The sequence below is a fragment of the Semicossyphus pulcher genome, unplaced genomic scaffold (assembly GCF_022749685.1).
Source record: "Semicossyphus pulcher isolate SPU_LCO1_2020_fin unplaced genomic scaffold, fSemPul1.0.p SCAF_15, whole genome shotgun sequence".
Taxonomy (NCBI): Eukaryota; Metazoa; Chordata; class Actinopteri; order Labriformes; family Labridae; genus Semicossyphus; species Semicossyphus pulcher.
The window spans coordinates 19,823,385-19,841,243 of NW_027211659.1; the positions used below are offsets into that span (position 1 = coordinate 19,823,385).

The window sequence follows — 17,859 nt, forward strand, 5'->3', positions numbered from 1 at the left end:
GCATATGGGCATATGACAGCCTGTAGAGAAGAAGTTTATACTTCAACTGTGCGCAGAAATACGGACGGATCGCAACGTTATTGATTCAGGTGCAAATGCAAATCCGGCTAATCTCGTGTGAAGATGTATTGTATGCGTTATAAAGGGTATTCACGGAAATGCGGGACCGATTACAACGCTATTAACTCAGGGGCAGACCCTGAGAAACACACAGATCAGTCACTGCGCTGCATGATTATAAATTGCTCACTGCTGGATCACATTATAAATTCAGATAAACTGCTAGGATCACAGTATGGATCGTGCCGTCCCTCTCGTCGGCTCGTCCCGAGTTGACCCCCCCCCCCCCTTGCTGGGAACCCTTGCTCTAGAGCTTTCCATGAGTGCCGGCGGCCAGCCAACACTTAAATGTTAATTCAAGTCCACACCGCTACTTTTGTCGTAGTAGTAGCCTGCGTTTAAAACAATGCAATCATGGTGATAAATATGTCTATATGTCACAAGCTCTGTCAAAAACTGTGTGTATGTGTGCATTGTCAGCTGAGACGTTTGGTTCTGCTGGGGTTAGAAAGCAGAAAGTCATTTTCAGTGTTGTGGTGTCTCACACCAGAAAATTTGGCAGAAACTTGATTGTGTTGTAAGCATTTTCTTATTAAGCCATAATGACATGATCATCAATTAATTACTATGATTTACATTGTGTTTATTACAGCAGAGCCATTTCTAATACCAGGGCTCTGACCATTTTAGCACCCTGGGCGAGATTAGAATTTGGCGCCACCACTGCAAGTGGTAAAATAAATTTTCTTTTCTGCCACACAATATAATTTTATATTTTGCATACCAGTGTGCAACACAGTTATCCAGAAGAGACCTGATCATTAGATTTGATATTGAGATAAAGGTCGATTAAGCTTACTACAATGTGTTAGGATATGAGGACATTGTGGGGCCTTAGCTGGGGCGTCGGATTTGGGGGAAATAGGGGCCTAAGTACACAGGGCCCTTGTGTGAGAAGGGTCCAGAAAGATAAAATCCTGAATAGCTGTTAATGAGGGTAGGGGCCCATAGAGGATGCTTGTGTACAGGGCCCATTATTTTGTCAGACGCCCTTGGGCCTTAGATCTCAGTAGGGGGATCTGGGGGATTCTCCCCAATTAATTATTTTATCAAAAGTTCTATTTTGATGCAAATGTATGCACTCTTTATTTACATTCAAAGTAATAATTGAAAATGTAAAAATGTGTACCTCAGCTGCTATCATTTAACATTTAATGAATATACTTAAAAAATTAGAGTTAACATTCGTTTATTGTAATATTAAAAGGGTTTTTCTTCATTCATCGTCCACCCGGCGCAAAGCGCCAAAGCGCACAGCGCAGGTGTCATTACTATTTTCCACCTGGCGCAGTCGTCATTTTCACGCCCAGCGCCCACATTGTGTAAATAGCAAGTGATCTTGCGCCACCAATAGCGCCCGTGGGCGTGCTGGTTTTGATATGAGGTGTGGTCAGGCAAACGGGTGGCACGTTGTTGTCTAGAGGACGCAGAAAACGACTGCGCCTTAGACCAACAAAAATCAGATCTGAAGTCTATGGTGCAATCTGTGCTATTTAGAGGGCGCATTATGGACAAACATCGCAGAGTTCACAACATGAGTCTGTGCTTGTCACTCACACAGGGATGCACACATCTACTCATAAGGAAAAAGCGGTGTGTTTGCAAATATGGTGAAAACAAGTAATTTAAGGGACAGACTGCAAGCGTTTGTTTCCCTTGTCTCCTTAAATCATGATACTGCTTTCGGTTTGTTTCTGATCTGCTGAGAAGTGCAGGAAGATGTGGACAAGATCACCGTTGCCTCCACACACACCTGCTTCACCTCAGGGACATTCCTAATCCAGCCACACACGGGCCAGAAACTACCGAGACCGTCACAAAGCTCTCCATACTGCGCACTCATTCAGACGCACACTCTCTATAATACAGCGAAAACCGAGACACACTCACACACACGCAACTAGGAGGTAAATTAATTACCATACTCTAACACAACTCCCTGTGGCACCGACAATCGTGCCCACAGATATTAAAACACTCTCCAGTTAGTCCCATTACGCGGAGTGTCCATTACACAGAATACAGTCATGTGATCCAGCAGCAACAGCAAGTAAATTAACATTTAAAGCCTACCTGTCTTTGATGGTCAGCATGCACAACTTTAATAAACATAAGATCCTGTCCGTCTGTAGATTTAAATCATTAATGCTGTGCCTTGTGCGTAAATGCTCACAGCATGCCTCTTTTCCTTTTTAGTTTCTGTTGGGCAGTGGGATTGCTTCAGTGGCTTTAACATCAATCCGTGATTCGACATGTATCGTACAGTAACCTGTGCTTTTTTCTGCGTGTTCAAGAACACAGTGGAAAGAAATTAGTTAAATATGCCGGTCGGGTTCCGGTTTATATAAGAAGAATGACTAAAATCTGCTTTGTAAATAGCAACACGCCTGCCTACAGACGCACAGGGCTCTTAAAGAGAATGAGAGCTGACACTCAGATTGGTTTGATTCATGTTATGCCGAAAACAAGCCTATGAATAATCCAGGTACTTAAGCGAACCTCTTTGCGCCTTGCGCCTCGGTTAGATTGTGCGCCGTGTAACTAGCAAAAGTGTGTCAGACACGCCGAAAATCACTTAGCGCCATGCGCTTTAGACTGTGCAGCCTCCGGCTCTGCAGATACATGCTACTCCTGCACAGTACTGCGCTCTTACTTTAAGCCCCACCACCCCAGCATCTACCTGCAGTCTCTGAATACGGGGGTTTAAGATATTATCTCATCACTCAATAAATTTCTGCATGTAAAATAAGCCTAGACGGCCAACACAAGCTATGTTCTGCTGCTGAAATAAACATTTCGAACTATTACAACGTTAGTTGTCTGACACTTTTATTTTCTCCTTGTTTTGTGTAAAAAAAAAAAGAAAATCTTTTTTAAATTAGACCTACAAATAAGATTGATAGAATAATGGCCTTAGAATGTGCCCTTTTATGAACACAAATTTTCTCAGGGTAGGGGCATACCCTTAAATCCCTCCATCTGGCTACTTTTCTCCTCAGGCTGGCTGCTCCTTTTGGAAGGCCTGTTTCCTGGCCTGGCCTTTGCACTCTCTCCCTCTGTAGATTAAGCCAACCCTGTGGTCACTTTCTTCGCTCAAGGCTCCTCTCTTTTCTGGCTCCAACACTTATTCTGTAAAACTAAACATGCTTTAAGTGATTTTTTTTAACAAGGGATTCACGCACGTTTTCAAAGATTTCTTGCAAGCGAGTGGCCTTGCTCACACAATACACTCATTAAATAGATTGCCTGAAGTGGACACTTCTGTCGTTCTCATTTCAGAAGTGACAAATAAAAACAAGTTGTCATCCTCTTGGTGCTTCATACAAATGCACAAAAAAAAATTTTTTCATTGTTTTTAACAATCAAACTATATTTCCTGCTGTTCATCTGTTAACTGTATAGTTAAAATTAGCTATGAGTGACTGTCTAAGGGCTGCATGATATATTGATCCACATGGACATCACAATATAGTCATGTGCAATGGCTACTTTGCAGGATTATTCAATTTCAAGGAAAGTGTCTTGATTGTAATTCTTGATTTGTGAAAATCTTTGTGTCCTGTGTGAAACCAAAAGTCACAACCTTAAAGTAACCTTATAACAACTGATTCACATAGTTAAACTTGTGTACAAAACTACTTAGTTAGGTTTAGGAAAAGATCATGATGGGTTAACAAGTTACTGTCATTGTTCTGGTCCGGGCCCTAATGTAAAAAGACATATAGATAACTTTGCTTGTTGCTTGAGCTTTAGAGTTTTCCATCTGTAAAGTTGATAAATAAATGCGTTGTTTTCCCCCGAATATCTTACTACCTGTATGGCGGCGTCAAGAGTTGCAGTTATTTAACTACAAGTACCTCATAGACACAGAATGCTCAGTTATGAAAATGTTATGATATTCTTTGAACATAAAAAACATTAGACTTAATGTGTATAAAATCTGAATAATGATCATAACAGAGGAGTTGTAAGCATTTGTGAAATAGTTCCAAGTGCATATGTGAGCAGGCCACTGTGTAATGCAATAGAACAGGCTTCCACTTCTGGCAGTTATTCTGAAGGGCTCTTTAAAAAACTATTTATACTGCGTATAGCAGGCTTACAGGCGGAGTGCAAAAGTTCTCAAGAGAGAAGCAGAGGTGGCACCATGAAGGGCATGAAAAGTAAATGTAGGCGATAATACTTATTCAGATGGTGCTGTATTGCTGAGGAAAAAAGATTTTTACTTTCCAGCCCAGTACTTGATTAAAAGTTGATTAAGGGCCCGATCAGACAGGACGCGTTTTAGCAGCTGGGGGCGGCTTTTTTGTCATTGTTTTCAATGAGAGGGACGCTTTTTGCGCGCTGCTTTTGCTTTGCAGAGCGCCACGCTTTTTTCCGCTCTGTACACTTTTTCTCATTGTCCAGTCGGATGAAATGAGAGGCGAGCCTTCTGTCAGTTTACAATGTAAAGGTTAGGTTAATGACAGCTAATGATTCGGTGGTTGCCTTAACAACAGTAGGAAAAAAAGCCGCCCCCAGCTGCTAAAACGCGCTGTCTGATCGGGTGTTTACTTCCACAAAAAAGGCAGTGCGGTGCACCTCGCGTTTTACAGCCTGCAAAGCGCGTCCTGTCTGATCGGGCCCTAAGAATGAGTCAGCCTGTGAGGAGCGGCGGCTTATCAGTTTCTAATACCAATACACACACACACACACACACACACACACACACACACACACACACACAGACACACACACGACGGTACAGCCCTTTAGGGCACTTTGACTGTCCCACGGAAACTTTGATATGAGAATTGTTGTAAATAAATGTGTTTATGTTCAAAATTAGACATTGAAACAAACATATAATGAGAAAACATTCTAGAAACAGCCAGAAAAAAGTGACCCCTTTATGACTATTCAAATTTAACAGTCTTTCCTTGTTTGTGTTTTGTTTTTCAGGATCACATTTTGCCACCTTCCCTTTCAGAGTAAATGGCTGTACGTGGGGACAGAGCGTGGAAACACACACATCGTCAACATTGAGTCCTTTATTTTGTCCGGATACGTCATCATGTGGAACAAGGCCATAGAACTGTAAGTTGCCCCTGCTACAAATACAGGATTGGACCAAAAATGCCATATATATGCCACATATATAATATTGACCATGCCAATGGTGTGAAGAGCAGTGATTCAGGCAGCAAAATGTTAAACGATGTTAAAGAATTGTCAAATGCTGAGCAAATGGCAATAACAACCAATGCCTGGATGTGATGTTCATGCAATTCATATGTGACAAACATCAAAATTAGGAAAATTGATATAAATGGTAAATGGAAACCCAAACTATCCCTTTAAGGTGTGTCAATTTCTCATGTGTTTTTATGTGTTATTGTTCAGTAACATGTAAGCACACAAACTAACAGTGCTATTACTTGTTTGAATTACTTGTTGAACCTATGGGTGTTCATGCTGAATATCAGACCTAGTTAATGTTGGTATAACAAACTGAGCTATGTGCCATCTAGAATTTCTAAGCTAAACTATTGTCACTATTAAGTTGTAGTAGTGTATGAAGTTTAATTGCACTCTGAGAAAAACCCATTTTAAACAACTGTCAGAAGACTAAATAAGCTGTGAAGCTGTTTCCATTTCACAGTTAAAACACCACAATTGCATTGTATCAACTGCCTTTATCTTTTTATTGTGATAATGTTCCCAGTTGACAGTAAGACTTCACAAAGACATATAAAGCCTTAAACATTTGGTCGTCTTGTCACTCAACAGAAGGCTTTATTTATTTGTTGAAATGCACATTTGTTTCTTACAAGTGTTCACTCATGTGCAGCAGATTGACAACTGAAAGTGCCATCAAATACACAAATGGCGCTTATCTGAATTGTATACCCGTTTTTTTTCTCTTGGTTTCACCCACCCACGTGCCTTTTTCTGGTGTTACCCTGACAAGTCCCCTGCTGCAGTGTCAGTCACAAGTCAGTCTCAAACCAAGCCATCTTGTTTCCTTGTGACAGCCAACACTATACTGTAGTGAGCAGTCATAACACGGGTTTGTTTGTGTGGGAGGGCTGTCATTGCTAAAGTTTCAGAGGCTAAGACAGTTGATTTGATTTTAACAGGATATATGTTTTTTCATACCTCACCACCACTTTTTTTCCTTCTTATATAACATAATATTTTAACTTTTTTGGAAGTAATTACCTGATGTGTGAAACTAAACCTGTCAGTGATGACATGGACTGAAGATGACTGTCCAAACCCTCTCAGTTTACTGCTTGCTATTCAGTTTAATATGGTGAGTTAGTTATGATATAAACAGTAGAGAATAGTAAAGAAGTGGACAAATGGTTACAGACAGACTTTTTAAACTAGATCCCAGTGTTGATGTCAATTTATTTGTAACCCCGATCATACAGTTTTTCACAAAATCCTTTACCTTTGTCCTACCACCCTTTTTCATATTGTTATGTATCCCGTCGTGTTATGACCTGTTACTGCCTTTGCACCGCATAGTGAGAGTTACACCTTCAATTTCATCTGGCCCATTGAGAGGCAGTTGACTAACCTACCTAACTGGTTAATGAATTAATCAGGAGCCAGCATCGTCAGGAGCCCCAAATTACCAGTTGAGATCTTGCAGGGTGTGATCACGTAACCATCAGCATAGGACGTTCTAGCTCTCACCCATATACTTCAAGATAATAGTTATTTTTATGTCATGTCTGTAAAGTAATTTACATAACTAAAGTATTGTTATGTAAGAAATATTACATTGCTTAAAAAGAATGTATAAAAAGAGGTCAACACTAAAACAGCCCAGATACATACTGTATCTGTGACAGTCCTGTGTTTGACCCATCCAACCACTCCAACCTCCTCCTAGCCAGACTTGTCTCACTCTTAATAGGTCAAACAACTTTAATGGTACATCATGCTAGAGAGAGCTACATCGTAGTTTGAAGTGTCAAACCACAGACTAAGAAGCATACGACTGACTAACATATGTACACAAGTGATAGACAAGCAGAAATCTAATGATTAACATAATACCTTTTGGATATCAGATAAAAATAATGTCCCCCATAGCTAATGTTGGAATATGGGTCATAACTTTTCTGTTCTGATTAAAGTAAACATCTCAACAATAGATTGCTATACACTCTAAATTATGTTCTGCTTAAGCATTCGCTTAATATATATTCTAGAGGAATAATTCTTCTCTCATCAAAACACAGATCAACAGGGGACATTGATTTGTTACAGAGGTTTTACACTGAACATGAATAGGCATGAGGTGACTATATTTCCTGCAGTAGAAAGGGAGAAAGTCCCTTGTGTGCATGTGTGTGTGTTCACTTTAAATTTGTGTTCTCACTGTGTTTCGGTGACATCATTCATCATTCCCAGATGCAATAATTTTATACAAATGCTATCTTGAACAGCATCTGTTCTAGCTGAGATCAGAAAATCCAAACAGGGCTGGGCTCTCATTGAAATTCAAATGGGTTTGCAACATATTTAATGCACAATTTCATCTTCAGTGGATTACTTCCAAAATGAGATGCGATGAGAAGTGGCAAAACATGGCACCCCAGTATACAATCTGCTGCAGTTCATGGAATCCTGTGTTTGTGTCTGGCACCATGTCAGCTCTTATCAACATTGGCATGTCTATTTCTGCTGTTATGATGTAAAATAAGCCTAAGTGCAAGTAATGTCATGGTTGGTGTGAGCAGGACAACAGGAATAAAACCCAACTGCAGACAAAGGATGTAGAGTTGGTGCAGATTAATAATTTATTCACAAAGATAAGGTTTCAAGGCTCACAGGATAATAAGACAGGCAGGCACAGGATTCCAGGTTAAAGGTTAACATGCCATGGTACAGAGCAAAATTTACAAACCATCAGAGAAACAAAGGATCTGGACAGGTATACTAATCCAGTGGCTTAGGAAGTAAGGTACTTGTGGGGGGGAAGAGGTGAAAGCTCCGGAGAGGTGAATGAGATGATTGCAGGGACGATGGTTGTGATCTGGAAAATAGGAAGAAAAGACTGATATCTATCTGATAATAGTATCTGGTGGACTGGTGAAAAATGGCAACTAAGGAACCTGGGGAAGTTGGGATGTGGCTGGAGGGGATAGAAGCAGATTGTGGCAAGAACGTCCCAGACATTTGTTGCATCAAAAATATATATTGTAACAGCAACCCTGCCCGCTAAAAATATATCACCAATTTGCAAAAAATAATTTTGTCATCATGTGGAAACGTTATTTGGGAATAAGCAGATTATCATTTCTGAAAACATATTCGCATTTACTATTTTGCAATCAAATTTTCATTGTCTGTAGTGGCAACTTTAAATAAAAACTTTTTTGCCACTCTTGCAGGATGTGAGGTTTCTGACACGTGTTCCTTTAAAGGCAAACTTCCACTTGTTCCAGTCATGACTTTAACCCTACATGCCTTTTATACAAATTGGCATTGGTCAGAAAAACTGGTGCTCCCCGTCCTGCTTGCCTAAATTCCTTATACATGGAGCATGCGCCCACAGGTGCCACACGCAGCACTTTACTACACTTGCTGTTCTTTAAGACACCAGCAACCATTTACGATAGCAGGATTAAACAATTAAGAGAGCACAAATATCCTTATAAATCTGCTATGTTATCAATAAAAAATAAGACAACAAATATTATATAAATATATTCTAAATTATATAACTTACAACTATATTCAAGTGAGGCACAATGTAAATATAAAACTAATCTTCTATATGGCTCAAACATTGTCATTAAAAAGGTATAGCCGTTTAGTGGGAAATTTCTCTCATATTTTTGCCTTGGATCAGTCGACATTAGCCTTTGTTTGTTGGTTAGTATTATGGACTGAAATGTGGACCAAATTTTATTCACAAATACACATGATTGTTATATAAAATAAATTTAGTCATGCAGCCTGTGGTCTGAAAATCATCATCAACAGATACAAGAGCTATTTGGGGCATGTAGAAATAGTTTGAAGTACATGCATGTGTGAGCACACGCTGGTATGACAAAAAACCTATAACCTCATAGAGGTTATTTCAGCATACACTGGGAAACAGTTGTTTTTCAAATCACTTGCCACACAATAGGCAGTTGTTTTTTTGTAAATTGACATTTCTTGACATAATTTTTAAGATTATTTCATTCATTAACAAGACCAGAGATCTTTTAATGAAATATTTTGACTAACTATTTTGCCCATGCTTTTGATATACATTACGATTACATGTCTGAAGAGAAACATAATCATCTCTTCCGGCTGCTGTTCCACAACCACTTCATAGGCATCACACCTCAATTGTGGTTGTTATGTAGACACTTGCATTGTTACTAACTACAACAAGATATAAAAAAGCTTATCATTTTATGTATTACAGTGAAATCAGGAGTATTACTCGAAATCAGTGCAAGAAAACACAGAAAGAAACTAAAACAACAACAAACATGCACTGAATTCCATTGTGAAGCAAGTGGAGTTGGATGTGGACGTACTTTGCTTAATAAAATAAATAAATATACAATTCTTAATAGGCACCAAATCTGAGAGCCATGAGCCACTGAATCTGTGGGCGATATGTTCCTGTTATCAATTCGTTCAGCAGAACCTGTCTCTATCATGAAAAAAAAATGTAGGAGTTTTATACAATTCTGCTGTATGGCCTCAGAATTTCTCAGATGAACACTATTCATCGCTGTATCTGCTTTTTTTTTTAAAACATTCTGAATCACTTTGTGAGCATTTCAAAGACTGACCTTGTCAGCTGAAAGGAAAACTTAATCAGGAGTCACTAAGTCAGCCAGCAACTTTCTGCTGCTTATATATTTGTCTCCACAGTTTTATAGCTTTTTCCAACAAAAGGAAACAGCCTTCTACATACAATAGCAAGCCTTCCACCCTTAATCAAAGCCCTCTCTATCCAAAATTCAAAAACTGCTTTTCATCTCAAACAACGTAATAATTTTTTAATACTTGTAATCTCAGAACTCAGAGTCATCCATGACGCACTGTGTCCACATCTAAGTTTGTGTGTGTGTGTGTGTGTGTGTGTGTGTGTGTGTGTGTGTGTGTGCGTGTGTTTGTTGATGCACATGGTTTTTGTATAAGAAACTGTATAATAGCTTTGTGGAGAATTTGTGTAACCAGTGTGGTACTTCAATGATTAGATAGGAGTATGGTTTGTTGGTATACCTGATCAGACTATATAAATATACATATATTTTGAGCTTGCTGTGGTTTTAAGTGTTTATTTTCCACTGGCAGCATAAATCCATTCATGTCCATCTGAATGGTCAGTGGCACTTAAACTCAGCTCCCCAGATCTGCTCACATTTCAGCCATTATACTAAAATATCATTGTGGCTGCTACAGTGAAGTTGAAAGCCAAATACTAAGGGGTTCTTTTGCACAGTTTGTGTCTGAGATGCATTGGGCAATGCTCATGCAATTAATTTTATGGTTGCAAGTTTTGGTTGGGAGAGCATTTTATCACACGAACATGACATCTCATTCTATCTGCATTTGTGTTATGCATCATAACCTTACTGATTAAGGATGTGGCTCTTGGAATTGCAAACTAACTAAATAATTTAATGTAGGTGAAGAAATATAGAAGTCATTGGTAGGATTTGACTGTGACATGGTGCTAATGTTCTTGAATAAGAGCAAGAATTGGGATTGATTTTGCATTATATAAAACAGTAGGAGAACTGCAGGGTTTCAGTAGCACTGCTGGGTGCAGCTCGTCATGCAGCTTTTAATGGCTCCCCCTGTATGTAGTCTAATTTCCTAATGCAGATATTTCCAAGTACAGAAAGAAAGAATATACTGTAGGTTGTAATTTTTGCTCCTTAACAAAGGCACATCTTTGTATTGTGGATTTTTAGTGAAACTATTATTTCATATACTTTCCATTTTAATACAGTCTTTTATTGCAGAATCAAAACACATTCAGTGAGTAACTTTTTTCTAGTTCCTATAAACGCCGCGCTGCTTTGCACTTTCATGTACGCTCTTAATGTGTTAGAGTCTTCTTACCATTTTGTTTTACTGCATCACTGCTGCTGTCTTTTTCACCTCTCTTTTCTCTTCTCCTCTTGTCACAGATCAACTAAAACTCATCCAGGACCTGTGGTTCATTTGAGTGACAGCCCGAAGGATGAAGGCAAGGTGAGTAGGCAGATAAAAGAATTATTAGCGATGCCCCGGTTCTCAACAAACACCAGTTCCAATGATACCAGAGGCTACAGAGGCGCCCTCTTCATACATATGTCCTTCCTCTGTCCTGTGTCTTTATTCTTTCTTTCTCTAACTATCTACTTTCCATCTTTTTACCTGCTCTTTATTACTTACCTCTCAACCCTGCTTTCTATCCGTCTTACACAAAGAAAATCATTCTCTATACAGTGTTCCTCTCCTATTGTGGCTCTCACAGTCTTTTCTGTCTTTTGGCTTTCACCTTTACACACAGAAGAGGAAATGTGTGAGGGACCTGCAGGTAATTTACGTTGAGGAGGGGTTTTCAGGGTCAAGCTGCAGTCAAATTGGAAGGAAAAGTGTCAAATTCAGGTTGCTGTAACAAAGGTGAGCCAGGCAGTAACAAGGTCATTGAAGAGCATATTGATTTTCCCAGTGGATTTCTCTTCCTCTGAAATCATACTTGACAAGCTGCGCAGATAAACAAATAAAGTATGAATTTTACTCTTGTAACAATCTGCCATTACTCACTGCATAAAAAGACAAAGTGTCCTTAACACATTTGTAAAAGGTTTTAATGGCCTAGATGCAAAGAGAAGATGGATGGTCCTTCCCTCTTTTTTTTTTATTATCAAAACTTATTTCTCATTCCATGTTGTGATAACGAAATAGCCTTCAGCACCAGCTTCCTATCCATCCATCCATCCATTATCTTCCGCTTATCCGGGGCCGGGTCGTGGTGGCAGCCTACTCAGTAAGATGACCCAGGCGTCCCTCTCCCCAGCAACATTTTCCAGTTCCTACTTGGGGATTCCGAGGCGTTCCCAGGCCAGACGGGATATATAATCCCTCCAGCGAGCTCTGGGTCTGCCCCGGGGTCTCCTCCCAGTTGGACGTGCCCGGAAAAACCTCCAAAGGGAGGCGCCCAGGAGGCATCCTAACCAGATGCCCGAACCACCTCAACTGGCTCCTTTCGACGCAAAGGAGAAGCAGCTCAACTCCGAGCTCCCCCCGGATCTCCGAGCTCCTGACCCTATCTCTAAGGCTGAGCCCAGACACCCTCCGAAGGAAACTCATTTCGGCAGCTTGTATCCGCGATCTCATTTTTTCGGTCACTACCCAAAGCTCGTGACCATAGGTAAGGGTTGGAACGTAGATCGACTGGCTCCCTCTTCACCACCATGGTCCGGTACAACGCCTGCATTACTGCTGATGCTGCACCGATCCGCCTGTCAATCTCACGATCCATTTTACCCTCACTCGTGAACAAGACCCCGAGATACTTGAACTCCTTCGCTTGAGGCAAAGACTCACTCCCCACCCGGAGGGGGCAATCCACCAATGTCCGGCAGAGAACCATGGCCTCAGACTTGGAGGTGCTGACTCTCATCCTAACCGTGTCACACTCAGCTGCAAACCGCCCCAATGCCTGCTGGAGGTCCCAGCTTGATGAAGCCAACAGGACAACATCATCAACAAAAAGCAGAGATAATCATGAGGTCCCCAAACTGGAAAGCCTCCTCCCCCCGGCTGCGCCTTGAGATCCTGTCCATGAAAATCACAAATGGCATCGGTGACAAGGGACAGCCCTGGAAGAGGCCAACATGCACTTGGAACGTGTTTGACTTTGTGCTGAGGATGCGGACACAGCTCTCACTTTGGTTATACAGCGACCGGCTCGTATCAACGGCCCCGGTACCCCATACTCCCGCAGTACCCCCCACAGGACCACCCGGGGGACACGATCATAAGCCTTCTCCAAGTCCACAAAGCACATGTAGACTGGATGAGCAAACTCCCTTGCCCCCCTAAGCAGCCCTGCCAGGGTAAAGAGCTGGTCCACTGTTCCACGGCCAGGTCGGAATCCGCATTGTTCCTCCTGTATCCGAGGATCGACAATCGGCCGGAGCCTCCTTTCAAGCACCCTAGAATAAACTTTACCCGGGAGGCTGAGTAGTGCTATACCCCTAAAGTTGGTACACACCCTCCGGTCCCCCTTTTTAAAAATGGGAACCACCACCCCGGTCTGCCATTCCACAGGTACTGTCCAAGACCTCCACGCAACATTGAAGAGGCGTGCCAGCCACGACAGCCCAACAATGTCCAGATCCTTTAGCATCTCAGGGCGAATCTCATCTACACCTGGCGCCTTGCCACTGGGGAGCTTCTTGACAACCTCAGCGACCTCTGCCATGGATATAGATAAGGCTTCCCCTGGACCTTCAGACTCTGCCTCCTCATCAGATAAGGTTTTTGCTGGGTTCAGGAGTTCCTCAAATTGTTCCTTCCACCGCTTGACAATACCCTCAGTCCGGGTCAGCAGTTCTCCACCCCTTCTAAAAACACCTTGAGCCAATCCTTGCTTCCTCTTCCTGAGTCGTCTAACGGTTTGCCAGAACTTCTTTGAGGCCAACCAAAAGTCCGTCTCCATAGCCTCCCTGAACTCCTCCCACACCCGGGTTTTTGCTTCCGCAACCATGGAAGCTGCAGCCCTTCTGGCCACTCAGTACCCGTCTGCTGCCTCTGGAGACCCCTGGGCTAACCAAGTCCGAAAGGCCTCCTTCTTCAGCCTGACGGCTTCCCTCACCGTTGGTGTCCACCAAAGGGTTCTCAGGTTGCTGCCACAACAGGCACCGACAGCCTTCTGGCCACAACTCCTAGTAGCCGCTTCCACAGTGGAGGCTTTGAACACAGCCCATTCGGATTCCATGTCCCCAATCTCCCCCGGGATGCAAGAGAAATTCTTCCAGAGGTGGGAGTTGAAGACCTCGCGGACAGGGGCCTCCCCCAGACGTTCCCAGAAGTTCACCCTCACTACACATTTGGGTTTACCAGGTCTGTCCCGCAGCCTCCCCTGCCATCTGATCCAACTCACCACCAGGTGGTGATCAGTTGACAGCTCTGCTCCTGTCTTTACCCGAGTCTCCAAAACATGCGCCCGCAGGTCTGATGAAACGACCACAAAGTCGATCTACGGCCTAGGGTGCTCTGGAATCAGGTACACTTATGAGAAGCCCTATGTTCAAACATGGTGTTTCTTATGGCCAAGCCATGACGAGCACAGAAGTTCAATAACAAGACATCACTCGAGTTCAGATCGGGCAGGCCGTTCCTCCCAATCACCCCCCTCTAGGCTTCTCCATCATTGCCCACATGAGCGTTAAAGTCCCCCAGCCCACATGAGCGTTAAAGTCCCACCAGCTTCCTAATTATGAAGAAATAAACCTGACATCAGGGAATAGACATGAGCATGAATGAATTACAATCATTTAGGCACACTGTAAAGAATTTTCATGTAAAATAACAGTAATGTGCTGGCAGCACAGACATTACTGTTATTTGACAGTACTCATACTGTGAAATAACTACAGCCTATAACTGTAAAAATAAAATGCAGTATTTTTCTGTGATTATTTGAATTTACAGTAACATTCTGGTTAGGGAGTTACTAACTGATTACTTTAAATTCTCACTGTTTACTGTAGACAGGCATAATTAATAATACAATAACTCAATGTAGCAGTTCAGAATAATACAAAAAAAATTAATCAATGCAATAAACATGAGAACTTAAATGTTCTGTAGGCTACAGGCGTCTGCTTAAATTATCTATTATCATGGAAATTACGCAAAATAAGAAATAAAAAAACTTAGAAAGGATAGAAATCAGATAGGCTTTTATTTAAAAGGGCATTGTTAACATTTATACTGCTACTGTAAAAACAACAACAAAAATGTTGGATGACCCAGAGAAACAGGCCAAAGATACTTTGAGTAGCAAAATAAAAACTGCCTGATAGTGTCTGCTCATAACAATGGCAATAAACAATTTTTTTTAAATGGCATTGTCAGAGACTGCCCCTTACTATATGTGACTATATGTCTACAATATCTACATTTACTGTATAAATATATTCTCCGCTGTCTGTGAAAATATACATCAGTATGAACATTTTGAAATTAGGCATCAATAGCAACATTTGGAAAACAATGTGTACAATTAAGAACAATTAAAATGTGCTTTAAGAACATTTGAAAATATCTGTAATAACTTTTTGAAAATATGCATCAATAGCAACATTTGGGGACAAAAACAATAGGTAAGGTAGTGTTTTACCTATTCAATGAGTCCTGTGATGTAGGCATTGTTTGTTACCTCTTAAAAGAGTGCTGTGAGGTAGGCTTGTGTTTCACCTTTTAAAAGAGTCCTGTGAGGTAGGTGCATGCTTAACTTCAGAGTCTGGGTGGCTGTGGACAGTCCTAATTCAAAGAGGAATCTTCTGCGTCAGGTAGAGATGATCATCGCCTTGCTGGTCATTGTTCCTCTCCCTCGATTTGTTCCAGTGTTGCCACTGTTAAAAAGCAACACACAAATTATTAATAAGAAATAACACAAGAATCAATGATGATTGTGGCTTAATGTGTTAATGTCGGTCTATCAAAACAACGCGGAGTGAGAAAGAGACAGAGAGAGCTCACTGACCTATATGAAGTCCCATTCAAACTCAATGATGTTCTTCAGTGGTGTGGAGACGTGTGGATTGACTGTAGTAGATTTCTTCTGGACGATCACACCCGTCTTCTTGGACACAACCTTGCCCCGGACCGCCTTTGTTCCTCTCTCTGGATTGATACAATTGAAGCGCCTGAAATCAGAATAGTCTAAGATGAGAGACTGAATGTAAAACTTTTAGGAACACTTTGTAGTCTTAAAGGAGTAGTTTGGGTTTTCTAGCATAAGGTAATAGGAGTTACTAACAACTAACTAACTGTGTAATTCTGCTGCTTGATTTTCCAATCAGGCCTCTATATCTTGTAACTATTTTATTTGTTGAAAATTGTCAGTATATTGCTACGCACTGGAGCCAGTTTGCATATTATGCCTCTATTCAAGCTTATAGGCGGAGTGATATCAGAACCGGCTTCACTGCATGGCAATACACTAGTGTAATTCAGCGAATTCAGGTTAAAGAATTGCAATTGTCCAAAAAAACCTATAATGACGACAAGGAAATGAAAGGAATCTTACCTCTGAATGAATTCCAGAGTACAGGTCGCCTCCTCTTGATACTGAAGGTTGAATACATAGTAGATTGAAAACACAGCAGCATTGTCACAAAGGTTGGTGTGATGCCCTCACATATGACACGACCCTCAAGAGTGATCATCCAGCGTCCAATAGTGACTTGCCCTGTTCCACCTGAAACTTAAAGTAATTGCAGAATGCGTCTCACCACCGCATAGGTATCTGCAAACCCAAAGACCAATGACCAATCTGATATAAATCATGTCTAGCAATGAAATGCTTACCAAGCAGTATCAGGCGAGGACTTGCAGGTAGAGTGAGGGTTTTCTCCACATCGGCTGAGGTGGCAGACACCTGGTGAACAGAAAAAGACATCTATTTAATGAATACCATGATGTGTTTTTTAAGGAGGAAAATAAAAAAAAGGGTCAATAATCAGAAAACACTGGGTGAGAGTAACCTAGAGGTAAAAGGAGTGGACTTCTGAAGTGTCCTCAGTTAACTTACCTGCTGTGAATAAATTGATATGGCATTCCAAATTTAAAACACAGGGCAAGAAAGAGAATATACACTTACATCTGTAAGAAGGACCAGCCCTGCTAGGTCCTCTCCAAAGTGTGCCATGAGCAGCTGAACAATGAATGAAGTGCCATCTCATTATCTTTACTATTAGAGAGAAAATCCTTGACATCTTTGTTTGTAGGTTTTCCCCTAAATTATTCTATGATGGCTCTCCCACATTCCTCCATACTGAGTTCCAAACTACGAAGCACATTGACATCTGTGAGCAGCTTAAAATTAGCATATATGTACCTCTGAGTGAAAAGAAAAGGCCATTTGCTTCTCATATCTTCAATGTCAGGTGGTGGAAGTGCATTTATATGACGACGTTGTAGACAGAATGTGAGTTCCATTAGATTTTTGACTTCTGCTCTTTCAGTTCCACCTGAACCCTCCTGTCTGTAAATCTCCACCAGTCTTTGGCGATTCTGCTCCACAGTGTGATTAGTTTCCTCTGGGTTGAGTATTCAGTATTCACCGTTAAAAGGCTGTCCAGCCCCCGTCAATCACAGTCTTTCGTACTTTTTGAATTGACATGGCGATTCATAGTGATCTATTAACTATACATTACCTAATTTAAATGCACTCAGGAGTTTTCGGAGCTGAATGACGGGTAACAGATCAGCAATGTCTTCCTGCTTCACGTATTTTAAATCTTCTTTTGACTCCAAGCCATAGCTCCGAAGTTTAGAAAGTATTTGCCACCGGGTCTCTTCAGAAAGATTTGGCCAAGTCTTGCATATGACCTCCTTAATGTCTTCACGCAAGTTAGTCATTATTTTGGAATAAAGGGAAAGAATGGTGAAGAATTATCATCGGTGTGCCATAGACAGTGTACTCAGGCAAGGGATAGTAATCTAGCAGATTCTCCTGATTAACACAACAGTAGCTTCTCTGAATCAGTGTAAGGC

At 41.2% G+C, this 17,859-nt stretch overlaps 1 protein-coding gene across 1 annotated transcript in view; it reads left to right on the forward strand.

Annotated features, from left to right (window-relative positions):
* The window catches only part of stxbp5l (syntaxin binding protein 5L), a 135,091-nt gene that overhangs the window by 62,285 nt on the left and 54,947 nt on the right, over positions 1 to 17,859 (forward strand). The window contains exons 5-6 of the mRNA XM_069662688.1: positions 5,062 to 5,196; positions 11,271 to 11,334. Of these exons, the coding sequence (XP_069518789.1) occupies positions 5,062 to 5,196; positions 11,271 to 11,334 (199 nt within the window). The remainder of the gene's footprint in view (positions 1 to 5,061; positions 5,197 to 11,270; positions 11,335 to 17,859) is intronic.